Here is a 17643-nt window from a genome sequence, read left to right as displayed (position 1 = left end):
AGTGCCATATCAAAGACCATCTACGTCTAAATTTAGATATGAAGTGCACACAATGGGTCCACCTTACTACCTGGAAATAGCCATTACGATGACTTTAATATGGATTATTATATGTTGCATTTGAGATCTCATACACATATTGGCAACATGGAGAACATTACACTTCCACCAACTAGACTGGATGTAGTAAGGGTAACTTTAGTGCAGTCTCAAACTGTTGCTTCTGAATGTGGAGAGAAGTGTGTCATTGTTACATACGATATTGCAACTGCAACACCAGCACTTCAAATGCAGGCCCAAGCGTCACAAAAGTTTGATAGCATCTTTATTTGTTTTGGTGCTTTTCACATCTCAACGGCATTCTTAACTCCACTAGGTTACATTTTGGATTCTTCAGGTTGTCCAGAGATTCTTCCCTTAGCTTTATTTCTCAACTAAAGTTATCAGTGAGCTAGAGAAAACACTAAACCCATTTACAACTCAAGATGCTGCTCCGTATTGCCTCAACACTGGGAAGGCTGTGTCTGACAGTGCGAAGGATGATCTACTTCTTCTGAAATACAAAGGTTCTGCATGGCATCAAGAATTTGTAAATGACTGCAAAGACGCTTCTGATCGCTTTGAAAGGGCAATAAAGTGCAGGAAAGTGAAAAATAAAGTTCACTACAAAAGACAAGCAGGTCTGCAAGGCAAAATGCACCAGAGACATATTTAAAAGGCTACTATACCTAGCAGTAACACCAAAGGTTGACCTTGCTTTAGTGTTGTCTTATCCACTCACCCATCCCATTATCACTGTGCCAGATAAGTGGTGACATAAACAAGACTTGCAAGAGTACATTAATGGACAAGTCAGAAAGAATGGGAACAACAAATCACACAGCTGACAAGGTCGATGTGTAGGTCTACATTATTGATGCTATGTTCTTCCTTCATACTTTGAATCCACCTGCCATCTTTGGAGCTATGGCAATGACCATCCTCTAACAAGTATAGAGTAATGCAAGGATGGTAGATCTTGTGTGTGTCACTTATCCTGATGGGCCCCACCATTAAAGACAGTGAGCAAGATTTTCGTGGGCAGTCTGAGATTTCATACAGGGTCATAGTCCTTTTACTGAAATGACAACAAGATCTTAACACTAATTTGCACTGAAAAAAATTTAAAAGTGAGTTTTTGATATCTTTAAAGGATGAATGGACCTCATGAACATGCATCTATGCTAAAAGGGCACCAGCTGCACTTTTGGGTGGACCATGAATGCTGCCTCTAGTAAGAAGACAATGGCATTGTGAGTAGGACTGATGAGACCCATGAGCTACAAAGTGGGCATGACGAGGCTGATACACGCTTAATTTTTCATGTAAACTTTATTGCTGAAAGTCATCATGAAAGCAACCCAGTCACTGTCGTCTGCAGCAATGATACCAATGTCTTCGTACTACTGGTCTACCATGCCAGATACACTAGTGCAAAAATTTGGATGGATGCAAAGGTTAACTCCAAAAACACAAGACGAACGACAAATATTACTGATTTGGCCACTAAACTCACCAGCCCCATATGTGATGCCCTGCCTAGGTTTCATGCACTGATTGGATGTAACTATACAGCTTCATTCATGAGAAAAGCTAAGAGGAAACCTTTTGAAATCATGAAGGGCAATGACAAGTTTATTGCAGCCATTAGCAAACTTGGAGATTCAGATTTGATAGATTTTTCTGCAGCAGTTGAAGAATATGTGTGTGCTGTATACGGAGTTTGCAACTTAATGAAGGTGACGATGCCCAACTTCCTCTAAGAAGCTGTATGCACCCTCTGAGGTTTACTGCTTGTTTTTGTTTGGAACAATCACTCTCCGATTGTTCCCTTGTTGGGGGTGCGCTCCTTACCCAGTGGTGCTTTTTTTTTTTTTTTTAAGTAGGTGATGTCTGCCACTTACATTTTCGTCAGCTTCAGTCAGGCTTGGGATGGCAGCGAGTCTAGTTCTCGACAGCATAGCAGCTTCGAGTATTTTGGAACTGCAGGTATTCGCTACCTGTGGCCCTCTGCAGTTCGAGGATGATGTTGATGGTTGAACCTTTTTCACCAATAGAGCAGTGTTGTTCTTGTTTGACAGCAGTCTTGCTGTTGCCTGGACCCTGTCGATCATCTGTATTTTTTGGAGATGTTCCCGTTGGCCGTCATGGGGTGGTTTTCAATGATCATATGGCAGTGTTCAATGGTGTTCGTCCTCTTCAACCTTTGATGGGGTCTCGACATCTGTTTAGATTGTCTGTGGTGATTTTGTGCTGCATGAGGTTGATTTGTTAAAATGTAATTATTCTTCGGATGCTGTTATCTTATTTTATACAGTACTAGTGACTTGATGTTATTTATGCTGCTTAATTATTTGATGTGTTATTTATGAAGTTTGTTATACCAATACCTATTTTATTGTTTGGTGCTGTTTGTGCATTTATTGTTTATTCTGTCTGATGTTTTGTTTTTGATGTAGCTAAAGTGTTGTTAACTTCAATTTAAATGTTTATTGTTTGGTAATTTACTTTGATGGTGGTTTTTAAAGTAACATTGATTGATTTTGCTACATCCATGTTATTTAACAGACTCGTTTGGTGGCTATTTCACTGATTTTTCTAATGTGATTATTTTTTGCTCCAAGCCTGACTCATTTGTAAATATGTAAATTTGTATATTAAACTAGTATTTTTTAAGGTAATTTTGCTGGTTTTGCTGAACCCCTTCCCCAGTTGCTGTCTCGACTCCTGCCGGTCTTTCTAGACCCATTCTTACTTTATTTGTTGAACCTGTGTGGAGGCTATAGGGGTCCATTACAACCCAGAAAAGCAAAAGATCCACTTGAGAGAATCAAGGTTTTAGATCCATGCTGTCTGCCACGGTGCAATCAAGTCTTTTAGCAAAAAATTGGTAAGAATGTGGACAAATTCCAAACCTGTGACATTTGGAATCGACAGACATGGGTGGAAAGTTACACGACCAAATGATCCTGCCAACATTACTTTTGAAGAAAACTTTTTGCAGGACGAATCAGAGGACGAAAATGATGATCAGAAATGAAGTTCTTCTGATGAATAGGAGGACATTAATTGTGAATGATTCTGCATGATATGAGTGATCCAAATGAATGTTGGTTTCTACCAAGTAAAATTTTGTCAATGTGTATATCACACATTTTGATACTAGAGAATTGAAGGTTTTTCGACAGCAACTGGGGTCATTCAGGTGCACACCTGATATTAGAGAAGTATGAAAGTCCACCTACTGGAAGATATAAGAATTATATTATCAGATTCAAGTTATATAAGAATTACATTGTCGGATTACTGTTCCTGTTTCGATGGAGGCTTGCAATTGCCCATATGCTTGATAGAAGTCTGATGTTTTCCTTTGCTTTGTTATATAAGAATTACATTGTCGGATTAAAGATATATAAGAATTACATTGTCGGATTAAAGTTATATATGAATTACATTGACAGATTCAAGTTATATTAGAATTACATTGTCAGATTCAAGTTATATAAGAATTACATGTCAGATTCAAGTTAAAGTGAAAACATAAGGGCATTTCGGGCATTAGTCACACTTCCCACGACTGCTACGGGCTCCAGATTTTTCCAAAAACTGCCTCCTGGATGTCTCATTCTTGAAATCAATGAGAATAAAAAGTATCTGGCACCATCTTAGTTGTAAAATGAGGAGAAATGTTTCGGCAGTGCAAATTTTAGGGCATGTTGCAAAACCGCTGACCTTTTGACCTCTGTTTGCCCATAGAAATATTTTGATGTATAGATATCCACTTTAAACTAAAAATGCGAGGAAATAAAATGCTTCTCTTTTACCAGAGCCAATATTTTGGAGTAACTTGGGAAGTTGCAGCCTGATCAAAAATGGTTTATAAAATCCAGACCCACCACTTTCAAAATGTAAGAGTTCCTGTTTTGAATATTCTTGTTTTGAGTACCCTTTCAAGAAATACCCATTAGACATCTGGTCATTTCCGGGAAATAAATCGTGGTGGGCTCTTGCACTAACTGTGAAGTACCTGTGCAATACTAGCCATATTTTGCTTGGACTGTGAAGTTGCACAATAATAAACCATTTTTCTTTATCAATGCCATTCCTTCAATAAAAATGAGTCAGCTCTAGTTACATTACTGCCAATGGAATCAAAAATGTCTGAACAAATAAACTACTCAATATAATTTACTTATTAGTGTCCATGGACTGTCAAACAAAGGAAAAGCATCACAGCACATTGGTATTCTGTGCCTTATTTGAGTCATGATCTGTTTTATGCAGTATCATGAGGCATTCGTGAAACAAATGCCATAAAATGAGTTTAAGTAGTCCTTTGAAACTTAAGGAAACTATTAACATTAAATAAAATGAGGAATGCAGCAATAACATATTATTAATTAGCAAAAAAATCAATAGTCACAATGTACAGGCCTTATGAAAAATACTAGTACAGCATAATCTAAGTTTAACATCCTATGATAATTCAAACCCTGTATTGCTTGTAATGGCATATCTCAATTTTTCCCTAAGAGTACTTTTCTTTTGATAATTTGGTAATTTAAGTAAATTAAAACAAGTTGAAGAGGTAGGAAGACGATTTACTGGGTCACGTTTTCTGATGGCAAAAAAGCCGCGGATGACACTGCCAATGGTATCCCCTGTGAAAGAAAAGAAAAAAATGTGATTACTGAAAATGAACCAAACAAAATTGGAAAAATAATATTGAATGATTAGTTTTTCAATTTACCAGACTTTTCTTCGAACATGCAGTTCACTTAATCACTACCTAAGATAAAATAAATAAGCAAACCAAATTCTTGCAGCTTTCAGCTGCTGCTTTTTATTTGTTTCATTACAAACCCATCCCTTTGTGACAGCTTAATTATGCATCAGCACAACCTCCAGACAATTCACACATTCTTAAAGTTTAGTGTTTGGTGTTCCATAATAATAATAATAATAATAATAATAATAATAATAATAATAATAATAATAATAATAATAATAATAATATCCTTTACTTAAGCTCAGGGCCATATACTGTACAGGTAATATACAAAGCAGAGACAACACAATACAAACAATTTCAATGTACGAGATAAAAAGATAAAAACCGTTACTGATAATAATAGCAATAATAGTACCTGTATTTATAAAAAAAAAGTAATGCCAATATTATTGAAATAATAGTAGTACAGTAATAATAATAATAATTAAAATAATGATGATAATGATAAAAACAGTAGCATTCAACTAATTTTCAGCTAGAAACCTTAGGTAGATACAGAGTTCAGGTACGGAAAAACCAATAATAGTTTCTGCAGATATATAATACTTAATATAATTGCAATAATAGAGAACAAGTAAATACAGCAACTGAAGCTACTCCTTCGTGAAAAAAAGAAAACGTCAATTATGAAACATAAATAACCATCTTTCCCACATTTTAAAGAGATTTTCTTCCTGCTTCACTGTTTAGGATGTTTTGGATAAGCATATTGCTGCGGTTTCCTAGTCGGGTGATCAGACAGGACATTGTCCGCCTAACAATGATTTTTAAATTATCTCTGCGGTTGTTTATGCACATCTATGAATATCTAGTGAGGCGCCTCAGAATATTGCGAGTGATACTTCTCATGGCCACTCTGATGTAGTTTGTCCAAATGGAACACCCATATATGCTGTGGCAGTAAGAGCAGCAAAAGCTTCAGTTTCGTGTCTTGGTGACATAAGGCAAGCCTACTTGCAATCATGTTGCCAGTTGCACATAGTTGACTTCACCTCTGCTCTATGTCAGACGTATCTTTCAGGTCATCTGTGATGATGTGCCTCGTATATGGGAATTCATCCACGAATTCCAGACGATGGTTTCCAAAGAAAATTTGTGGTTCTTCAATATGTTTAAGCGATCTCGGGCAAACAAAAAGGGAGGCGCAGTAGTTTGTAGGCACGGTTCAGTACTTTTGCCGATTCATACCGAACTTCGCTAACGCCGCTGCCCCTATAACCAACCTCTTCCGAGGGGAACAACCATTCCGGTGCACGCTCGACTGTGAGAAGGCATATGACCACTTAAAAGCCATCCTCATCAGCAAGCCCGTTCTCCACACCCCTGATTACGATTGGCCTTTCTGTCCGGTGGTTGATGCCAGTGATGTTGGCATTGGTGCAGTCATGTTCCAAGAAAAGGGCAGAGTTAGGCATCTGGTAGCCTACTATTCCAAAAAGCTAAACTCCATCCTGTCAAAATATAGCACCGTAGAGAAGGAACTCTTTGGTATGATCCTAGCTATGAAGCAGTTTGAGTCTAATCACGCAGACCATAAGTTCCCTCTCACCATTTAAACTGATCATAACACCCTCAAGTACCCTACTACCTTCAGAAATCAAAATAAGCGACTAATGCGCTGGTGTATCGAGCTCCAAGATTATAATTGGAGGATCGAACACATAAAGGGGACAGATAACAAGATAGCTGATGTCCTGTCTAGGTACCACTTGTACTGTAATAACCTTCAGCAGACTGCTGTTAACACACCCCCGTTCGCCATAACTTGGCACTCTGGAATGTTTCGGTGTGCTAACCCTGTTACCCCCAAGAAGTAAGATACTTAGTTCTTTGTACCTATCCTCTTTCCTTGTAATTACGAGACCAGGGCTCGTGAGTAATGTTAGTCGACACAGATTTAATTATCATGTACTTATGACAGTGCCTCTTGGCACGCATAGATTTTAGTGCCCAACATGGTACCGTTCTGCCACATAAAAGTATTGTGGCATCACCTAACATAAGCCCACAAATACTTCGTTATATTGCCTCTTCAAGGCGGGGTAACTACATTACTTTATTTACAAGGTTACTTATTATTAAGTGCATGAAATAGTTCAAGGTATTAGTAACAACCTACTAACCTTGATTTTATGTTGCTATGTTATTTGTGAATAACTTTGTGTTCAACCTTAGACTAATGCTGCTGTAACGTAACAGTTAAACGCCTTAATAATCTAACTTGTAGCAGCACAATTCATTCTGCTTCAGCGTAAATGTCCTAGGTTATATTATTTGCTTTGTAATTGATTTTCTGTGCAAAATTGTTAAATTTTAACGATAGTGTAACCCAGAGAAATCTGGAGAGAGTTTTAGCCTTAATAATCTAACTTGTAGCAGCACAATTCATTCTGCTTCAGCATAAATGTCCTAGGTTATATTATTTGCTTTGTAATTGATTTTCTGTGCAAAATTGTTAAATTTTGACGATAGTGTAACCCAGAGAAATCTGGAGAGAGTTTTAGCTTGTTCAGTCGAGTTGACATTTTGTAGCCATTCCCACCCGATCTAAGGTATGAATGCCAACTTGGTTGGGGAGGTGCAATGAAGGAAACCTCTTCTCCGCAAACCATCCTATCACAATTACAGTAAAATAAAGCATAAGAGCAAATAATTAAATTTCTTGTGAATTCATAATAATACAGATTTCTCTGTCACCCATCCTTTGGGTAACCTTTAGCCTTCCTTTAACTGAGTGATCTGCCCAAGGCTTTCATTCCAGCTGCAGTCCTACAGGGATTAATCCTTGCCAGCGCAAGAGTGACTCACAAGAGAAAGCGTGCTGACAACATGACACCTGGGCATGCATGACCTCGCAAGGCAGCATGCCTGCCAAATGCCAAGTGCAAGCCCTCAAGAGAAAATGGAGTACCAACAAAGACAACGCCACCTGGACGGAGTGGAATCTTAATCCTCCAATGTTACAAAAAGGCACTGCACAGGCAGATCAACCTCAGAGACGTTGGACAACCTACCCAGAAAACTTGCATTCCTCTTGCTCCCTTCAAGCAGCCCCCTTGCTTTCCCACGTGGCTGGTCTCAAAGCCAGAGTTACTTTTGTGGTGTCTCCCTTCATTATCACCCTCCAGCTGGCTTAGACGAGGAAACCCCTATCTCCTGAAGAAGGTAATGTACCCAAATTAAGGTTCTTGAAGTCAGTCAAGTACCCTATTTTTCTCTCTATTTTATTTTTTTTTCTCAGTGCGATTTACCTCAGTGAGACCTAAGTTCATAAGTAAAGTCAAGTGCGTAACATAGTAACGTAAGTGTATTAACCAGTGTTGCAGGACTGAGTTTCTTGGCACCATAAGTGCAACCCCATCAATTCCTTTAATTACGCTGTCAACTATATAGTAACTGTTGCATTCTCAATTGCTGAATGGAGTGCTTGCTGTGGCACTATCTCACCATCTCAGGTACAGGTGTTTTTGACAGTGCATCAGCTATATGATTATCTTTTCCATGAATGTGTTGAACACTGATATTAAAGTTTTGCAAGTACAGCAACCATCTTAAAATCTACTGGTTCAAATTTCGAGCTCTGTTCAAGAAGATGAGGGGGTTGTGGTCAGTGTACAAAGTTATGAGGTTATTTGTAGAAACGTAAACTTCAAACTTCTGCAAGGCTTGCACTATAGCTAATAGCTCCTTCTCCACAGCAGATAGCCATCTTTGGTGCTTCTTCAACCTGCATGAATAATATGACACAGGGTGAAGTGAGTTTGTTTCAGGTTTCTCTTGTAGGAGGACAGCACCAACCCCGTAGTCACATGCATCTACCATTAGAATTCAGCACTTGTAAGCGAGGAGAAGCCCAGGGGGACTTGCTAGGGACAGCAAGCTTAGGCTTCAGTAGGTACTCCACCTCTTCTTTCATTACCTTCCGTTTTTCAAAATTTGTTCTATAGTAGTTTTATTGTAAAGAACGAACTCCTGGCAATAATTCAATAACGTGAGTAATGAAGTTGCGTTCGCTGGGATTATCATTGCATACATCTCCATACCGTCATAGCAGACGCTTAATATCACACAGTATCTACAGCAGGTGCTGTAGATACTGTGGAAGAGATCCTAAAATTTCTTTATTAGAACAGTCAGCCCACAACAGAATTCCATTTTCTGGGTCTTCAGAATTTACGTCCCTGAAGGCGGTGGACTTTGATTTTACAATATTAGTGTCTCCAGAACAAAACAGCGCAGCAGAGGAATCAGCATGATATTCTTTTAGCATACTGACATGTACTAACCGAGTGCTTTTATGTCTATCTGGAGTTTTTATGATATAGTTCTGATTATTTAAACGTTTCTCTGTAACATAAGGACCAGAAAATTTACTTTTAAAAGGAGAACCAGTAACGGGAAAGAAGGCTAAGATAAGACCAAAACCCCACATTAACTATTTGTAATGGACCACATACTTTACGAACATATAGCATTTCAAAAGGTGATACGCCTAGAGATTCACAAGGTACTTCCCTAATTACATATAGTAAATAGTCTATGCCTTCATCCCAATCAGATTCAGATTCAATACAGAATTTCTTGAGCAACAACTTTAAAGTCTGATGATGCCGTTCTAATTCCCCGAGATTCTGGGTGATAAGGAGATGAGAGAGGCTGTTTTATACACAACTCATTCATAGTTTTCTGAAATACATCACTGGTAAAATTAGTACCCTGATCACACTGGATTTCCTTAGGGAACCTGTAGGTTGTAAATACTTTAAGTAAGTGGTTAAGGACATTCTTAGAGGAAATATTCCTGACTGGAAGTGCAATGAAATCGTGAAGTTGGGCACATTGTAGTCACGAGACATTGGTTACCTTTCTTTGTCTTGGACAGTGGGCTTACACAGTCTATGATAATTTGATGGAAAGGCTCACGAGGTACAACAATAGGATTCAAAGGCATGTACAACCTCAGGTTTACCAGCAATTTGGCATTGTTTGACGAAATTTACATCATCAGCCTTCATTTTAGGCCAGAAAAGTCATATGCTAAGCGGTTACACATTTTGGTTATTCCAAAATAAGAATAAACATTATGAGCGAGCTCCAAAACATCTTTACATAAATCATAAGGGACTACCAACTGTTCTCTATCACTGCAGGTTTCATCATTGCCCAGCCTAGGAGGTCTATATAACCTGAAAAGTACATCATCCTTAAAGTAATATCCAGATACTTCTTCCAATCCTTTCTCTAAGGGTTTCTTATAAACAAAATTTAAGGTTGGATCTTCCCTCTGTCATTTTCTAAGGGTTTCCTTACTCATTTGTATTTTATCTGCAAGAATGGGTACTCTCGCTTTCTCCTGTTCATTATTTTTCATACTGCGGGACATCACGTCATCTCTCGACTTACTTTCATTTTCCTCTTTTCCACATTCACAATCTCTTTCATTTTCACTTCCTACTATCATTCCAGGAGTTTCATACATTATCAGATTGGGCAACAACAGTTCCCTAGCAAGAAACGTTACCAAGTAGCACCTGTACGTCTGGTTGGGGAAAACTGCTTTCTCTAACAGCTAGTTTTACTTTACTAGTTACACACTGACAATCCATAAACACTTCGGTAAGCGGTAACAATTTAGCGTTAGTTAAATCCCTGACTGTGACATTTTCATCAAGCTATTTGAGATTTGGAAGAAAGCTTTTAATTACAATGCTTTGGTTTGAACCTGTATCCCTTAATATTCTTACTCTTATGGGTTTATCACTACTTGGCAAATACAGTATATTGTGCCGTTACAAATGAATTTCTCAAACATATTCTTATCCTGTGATACAAAATGCATCGTAGATTCTTCCCAGTGTCCGATTTGTATCTTGGTAACACCTTCACTGGAGCTTTGTTTTCGGACCCTTTTCCCCTCTTACATGCGGGATTTGGACAATGCCTAATGACATGGCCTTCCTTCTTACAATAACTGCAAAGCAAACCCTTATCAGTGTCCCCATTTCTATCACCCAGCTGTTCTGCTCTATGTTGTTTTACATTACCCAGGCTGCCTTTATGTATTAATGAATAGTTGTCAGCCAAAACAGCTGCCTTCTTGAGATCCTTCTCTTCCCTATCAGCTATATGCAGCATAATATGTTGTGGGAAACGTCTCTTAAATTCCTCCGTTACAATGGAATTAACAGGTCCATCAAAGTTATCTACATTTTCTGATTCATGCCACTTCTTAAATAACCTTAATTTTCTGCAGGAAATTCAGTCCAAACTTTAAGATGAGGTTTAATATAATTACGAAACTGTTGACATTAACCTTTATTGGTTACAGCATATGCATCTAAAACAGCTTTTTTGATGACTGCATAATTCAATTCAACTACCAGGCTACCAACGACAGTTGCAGCCTTCCCTACCAACTTAGACTTAATGAGCCACACCCATTGCTCAAGGGGCCATTTCATATAGGAAGCCAAGTCTTTGAAATTCTTAAAAAACATGTCAACTTCAGTCTCATCAAACTTTGGAACTAGTTTGACAGATGTAGTCAAATCAAATTTTGTAGGTTGACTAGCTTCTCGTTCTAACTCTTGTTTTTTTTTAATTTTCATAGCTAACCTGCATTTACTCTGTTTAGTTACCCAGGCTTCATAGTCTAATTTAGTTTGAACAAACTCTAGTTCCTGATGTTGTCTTTCTAATAAAGCCCGATTTTCTTGATTGTCTTTCTAATAAAGTCTGATTTCCTATTTCTGACTCAATCTTTTTCTTCTCTAGTTCAGCATTTATGTTTTCTTTTCTCATTTCAGTTCAGCATTTGTGTTTTCTCTTTTCAATTGTACTTCAGCATTTAAGTTTTCTCTTTTCATTTGTTCTAACTGAATAGCCAGTCTCATATACTCTACGTCCGACAGTTTATCACTCAAGTCCACAATATATTTGCTGCCGTCAGAACTGTCCACTAGGTCTTCACTTATACAATATTGTATTATACAATTACGCATTACGTCCTTCTTAGCATTAGGAGGAAGAACTACACCAAACTTCGCGGCAAACAACTAAAGGTCATTTTTCTTAGCAGCAACAATGAAAGTGAGGTGTGATGCTAGGTCACGATGAAAATCATCTACACTAAAGAGCGGCAATTTGAGGTAAGAGACGTCTACCTGACAGTAACACCTTGTAAACAATTGTTATTTCTATACCATATACTGTGTCAAACAACTTGAAATCATCATTAATGCATGCAACAGAAACTTGAAGCAAATTCTGAAGTTATATACTATGGAAAAGAATGCTTCGGACAAGGATAATTAGTTATAACTAGCATTTCCACCAATTAGTTATAACTAGCATTTCCACCAACTACCCGTGTTGACAGTCACTAAGCAAAATGTGTTGCTTTAAGATTTTTCGCTCAATGCCCCAATAACAACGAAAGTGACTAACCAGTGTTTAAGACCCGATTATAAACTATATTAGCTTAGTTACAAACCGTACTTAAAGTGAAAAGACATTTAAAGCTGATGGTGACTCGCGGACAGAACAAGTAAAATATCTCGCTAGCACTAAAACGTGTACATGTACTCTAAAGGATTAAAGTATCACTGTTGAAACATCACTGAATTGCTTATGCACTGCAACAATAAAGGCCTATTCACACACATCAGTGCAGTATCAGTTCAGTGCCAGTGATATCCATGACGCTTCAGTAACGTCTATGCACACATATCCGTAGTGACTGTACAGCATGAAATCAGTGATTTCCAAGATGGCAAAGTTTTCAGACGTGGAGTTGGCAATGATTGCCGTAATTTTTTATGAAGAGAAAGAGGCTGAGCATAAGATGAAGAAAAGAAAGTGGGTACATGAAGCGTGGAGGAAAAGAGAAAGTGAGAGAGAGTTTGCTATTCTGTAAAAGGAATTAATTGATGGTAAAACAAAATTTTCCCAGTGCTTTAGAATGTCCAACAACTGTTTCAACATATTGCTCAGTAAAACTGAGGCTCACCTGAAGAAGCAAGACACTCATTGGAGAAAAGCTGTAACACCGAGGGAACGATTAGCAGTTTGTTTGAGGTAAAATACTACAAATATTTTGTAGTAAGCTGTTACTGTAATTATCTACTCAAATCCATACTAGAGATTTTCCTCAGACACAAACAAATCTCAGGCATTTATTTTGCTACTAAGTGACAGTACTGTACATTACTTTGTATGCTTAAAAAAGGGCTAAATTCTTCTTTTTTTGTGTGTTTATCCAAGTTGGTGATTTTTACAAAACTGTAAACTGTAAACCATTACAGTACTTGCATATTAAAGACTTAAGAGTCCTGAAAATTTGAAAAGTAGTTCTGCAAGGAATTGGTGCCGTTTGTAATTGCCATGTAAGCAGATAGCTTTTGATGCTGATATTCATGTGTTGCTGTTGTATGTTCTTGAAATGGTTGAGGCGAGGGTAGTGAGTCGAAGCTGATGATCCGGAGGCTGCAAGTTCAGTTCTTCCTTCAAATGAATGGTGATTCATAAACGTCTGCATTTCATATTTCTGTACAGTGGCAAATATTTCAGATTTTGCTACATTAAAATAACAGTTTTAAAGTCTTCAAAGTTGGAGCAATACCTACTAGAAATGCATCAACAGGGTGTGGTTATGTGGAAACGGTTTGGGTTTCTTGTTTACTGATCAAGTACTCCATTCATTTTGTGGAAGCTTTGTTGGGATACCACTTTCTTTTTTGCTGATTATCCTGTTGCTGACTTTCCTGGAACTTCAAAGGTAGGCTTTGGTGAGGGCGATGACTGTTTGCAAATCTTCACGTAGGCCTACGTCCAGTAACGCGGGTTCCCCTGCATCATCCGCAATGTTCTCTTCTTCGTCTTCATGTTGTTGTGCAACATCATCTTGATTGTTTTCTTTATCCTGTTGACTGGCTATGTGCCCTTTGGTTTCCCTCTCGTACATATAATATTTCTTTTTGCTCTGAAAACTTATAAAGTTTTATTTTCTCTGCATTCTGCCCACGCTTAGTTTAAGTCTTCTTCAGAGACTTTCTGTAATTGTCCCTTATGTTGTTCCATCTGTCCTTACATGATGTACCTAAAAAAAATGTTTTTTTTAAATAGGTTATATTTTTTTCTTTCGGGTACCTAGCTACAGGGGATTCCCTAAAAAATATTTCGTTCAGCTACTGCTTGGGGCATAGCACAGCGTACAAGATTGTCATGGACACTTGCAAGATTATAGAAAATCTCATGTGTGAAATGCTGCCAAACTCTTCAACAGAGATGTGGAGATCAGTTGCTAATGACTTTTCTGTATTTTGGAATTATCCTGACTGGGAGCTTTGGAGAGCAATCATTTTACCATTCAGGCTCCCCCAAATAGTGGATCTCTGTACTTTAACTATTAGATATTTTTCAATTGTCTTGTTGGCGCTTGTTGATGCGTGCTACAATTTCATTGCTATTGATGTTGGTGCATACAGGAAGAACAGTGATGGTGGAATCTTTGCAAATTCTAGTCTAGGCAAAGCACTTCAGCGAGGCACATTATCAGTACCAGGAAATGCTACACTGCCAGGCACAGGTACTGAAGCTGCATCTGTAATGGTGGGTGATGAAGCCTTTCCTCTAAAAGGGATTTTGACAAAGGAAAAATCTATTTCTGGGCTCGACCTGTGTCACCCAGTGAAATGGTTAAATTTAGCACTCATTTCTAGGTATAAGAACTGCTACATATACCAGAGAAAAAGCTATCTAGAATGCCGGGGTTACCACCCCCGGATCGAACACCTATAATCGGTGTCGGTATACACTAGGGGTGAGCGAATACCACTATCACAGGCCTTCGTCCAATAGATCTCTCTATTCTCAAACTCCCAAATTGGGTGTGCCGTTACAAACCCGTAACCAAGGATACCCACTCGCTCACCCACTAAGCGTCATCACGAGACCGCAACGTCATCCCAATATTAGCACCCACCAAGCTTAGTATATCACCCGGGTGGGAAAGAAGTGTAGGGATGGGTCACTGGGTGACACAAGTCTTCCCCCAGAAACAGATTTTTCCTTTGTCAAAATCCCTTTTCTGGGCTCGACCTGTGTCACCCAGTGAAAGTGTAACAGAGAATCAGCCATACAAGAGCTTGGTGGCACGCCTCAAAGATTACTCAATGGAGCTAAATAAAACTTAGAGAAAACTTCACTGTGTTTTAATACAGACAATTTATAAGATCAACCACAAATTCAAAACTAAGAGGCACACAGTTAAAAATTTATAAAATTAATCACAATTTCAAAACTAAGAGGCACACAGTTAAAAAATTTATAAAATTAACCAAACCAAGACACTTAAGGCTAACAACAAGGTAACTGCGGAATGTGAATGGGTCAGGCTGTGAAGCAGAGCTGACCAAAGGCTAGATGCAGGGCAAGCAGGCGAGACAGGAAGGCTAGAGACTATACTAACAGGCAAAAAAGGACAAGGAACAGTCATAAATTAAACTTGAGCTGGACCAGGAGGGACAATACTTTCTGCAGCAACTGTGGAATATTTAAGAGCCTCTAGAGACTTAAGATAGTGGCGTTTACATACTGTTGGTGATTTCCAGCCCGTATATTTTTTAAGGTCATCGACTCATATTATGGAAATAGTTAGTTGAGGTGGCCACCGCACAAACATCATGAACCCGAGGTACAGGTACTCTATGATATTCCGCCGTGAATAGTCACTGAAAACTTATTGTCTTATATTTATGGGGCAGTGTCACCGTGGCGGAGTAATGGGGGCGGTGTCACCGTGGCGGAGTAAGGGGGTGTATAGCCCCTTATCAACCGCCAGGGCGGAGACCAGATACTGGGAACCGCCAACAACGTGACTCATACCACCGGGGTGATTAATTGAATAAGAACAACGAAAACCCGGACTAGACTGGCGGAGAGATGAATTCTAACATACCCTATCTGTTATCATGCATTCACGGAACAATGTTCGACGCTCCAGCTACCAACCAGTAAAACCATTGGAAGCGAGCTAACGAAACACCGCCCGTAAGGAAAAGGTAGTAAGTGACGGAAACCTGGCGAAACAGCGACCGGTCGGGTGGGTAGCACCTTCCAGACGCCGAATATACCCACCTTACGGGGGTGCCGAACGTAAGCGAACGGCTTCCCCCTTGGTAGGATAACGCTCAGGTGACGTCACCAAATTCTAATCATTAAGGTAAAAGGACGGTAACTAGGCTAAATACACGAGAGTATGGAGTTAAATGATCGTAGCCTACTTTCCAAAAACCAAGCCTGTTGGACTAGTCAGGGAGGCCAGGGGGAATGTCACTGGTGTGGGGAGAGAAGGACCTAGGTCCTAGCTCAGCCACCCTCACAAGACTGGAAAAAACTTGGACAGGAGGAAAATAAAAAGTGAGGATCCCTCATGCTAAAGGAACTCGCATACAAGACTAACCTAACCTCCCAAACCTAATGGACTGGTCGGGAGAGTTAGGTAGCTTGAACATCGTGTAAGTGCACTGTCACGCCTAGCCTAAGTAGGTTAGGCTAGTTAACTACCTTAACTAGAAATAACACTACCAAAAATAGGGACAAACAAAATATCATAGAAAACATTCGTGAAATGGGGCAGCCTAGGATTAAACATATCTAAATACCTATATAAATACATAGTTGAGTCGACGACAGGGAAGGCCAGGGAAAATGCCTTAGCTTCGGTCATATTTGGGTACACGTAAGATACCCAAAATGGCCTCCCTGATGCCGAATCATATGCAAAACTTAATCTAGGAATATATATGTCATCCTTCCTTGTACATAACAGCTAACATCATGAATAAATAATTTACACCAACGAGAAGGAACCAGTACGCTGGAGGAGAAGAGAGACCGATAAAAGGACCCAAATTCTATTGTCAGACAATGGGGGGCCTATTGCCTTCATGATAGTGAAGAGGCAAAAACTCGATTCTCAACCCCAACCAGCGACACGGTAAATTCTCCACATAAGCTCCAAACTAGATGGAGTATATATAAAAACTAGGAGAATTCGATCAATTATCAAAAAGTTGAGATTGAAAGTCGAAAACGAGAAGAGGCAAACACACAGCTAATGCGTGGACATGACGCAGCGCTGTTGTATCGATAACTAAATTCTACGTAAAACCTAAAATATGTTGCCTCTGCGACAAACAATCCAACCAGAATTAGTACTCAACTTAGATGGTGAGAAAATCTCGGTGGAAGACATGATTAGCTGCCAAAATAGGGAACACAATCACCAATCAAAATTTTAACGTGTTCTCGCAGATGTGCTAAAATTGGAATGACGTTGTGGTCTCGTGATGACGCTTAGTGGGTGAGCGAGTGGGTATCCTCGGTTACGGGTTTGTAACGGCACACCCAATTTGGGAGTTTGAGAATAGAGAGATCTATTGGACGAAGGCCTGTGATAGTGGTATTCGCTCGCCCCTAGTGTATACCGACACCGATTATAGGTGTTCGATCCGGGGGTGGTAACCCCGCCATTCTAGATAGCTTTTTCTCTGGTATATGTAGCAGTTCTTATACCTAGAAATGAGTGCTAAATTTAACCATTTCACTGGGTGACATAGGTCGAGCCCAGAAAAACTTACTTGATGTGAGCATATCTGGGGCAAGATTTGGATACTTCTAGGCATGCCTTTAATTATCGACTGTGTCGTGCCAGAAGGGTTGTTGAAAACACATCTGGCATTTTGGCTTAAAAATTTAGGATATGTAACAGGAGAATTCAGGCAAAACTAAAAAATGTAGGTCACATAATT

At 39.1% G+C, this 17643-nt stretch overlaps 1 protein-coding gene across 1 annotated transcript in view; it reads right to left on the bottom strand.

Annotated features, from left to right (window-relative positions):
* Positions 1 to 3392: 3392 nt before the first annotated feature.
* LOC136849338 (ubiquitin-protein ligase E3B) overlaps positions 3393 to 17643 on the bottom strand; it is a 961194-nt gene continuing 946943 nt past the window's right edge. The window contains exon 20 of the mRNA XM_067122699.1: positions 3393 to 4700. Coding sequence (XP_066978800.1) covers positions 4516 to 4700 — 185 coding nt within the window. The 3' untranslated portion in view covers positions 3393 to 4515. The remainder of the gene's footprint in view (positions 4701 to 17643) is intronic.

Source organism: Macrobrachium rosenbergii, chromosome 20 (genome assembly GCF_040412425.1).
Source record: "Macrobrachium rosenbergii isolate ZJJX-2024 chromosome 20, ASM4041242v1, whole genome shotgun sequence".
NCBI lineage: Eukaryota > Metazoa > Arthropoda > Malacostraca > Decapoda > Palaemonidae > Macrobrachium > Macrobrachium rosenbergii.
This window is presented reverse-complemented; position numbering and strand designations above follow the sequence as displayed.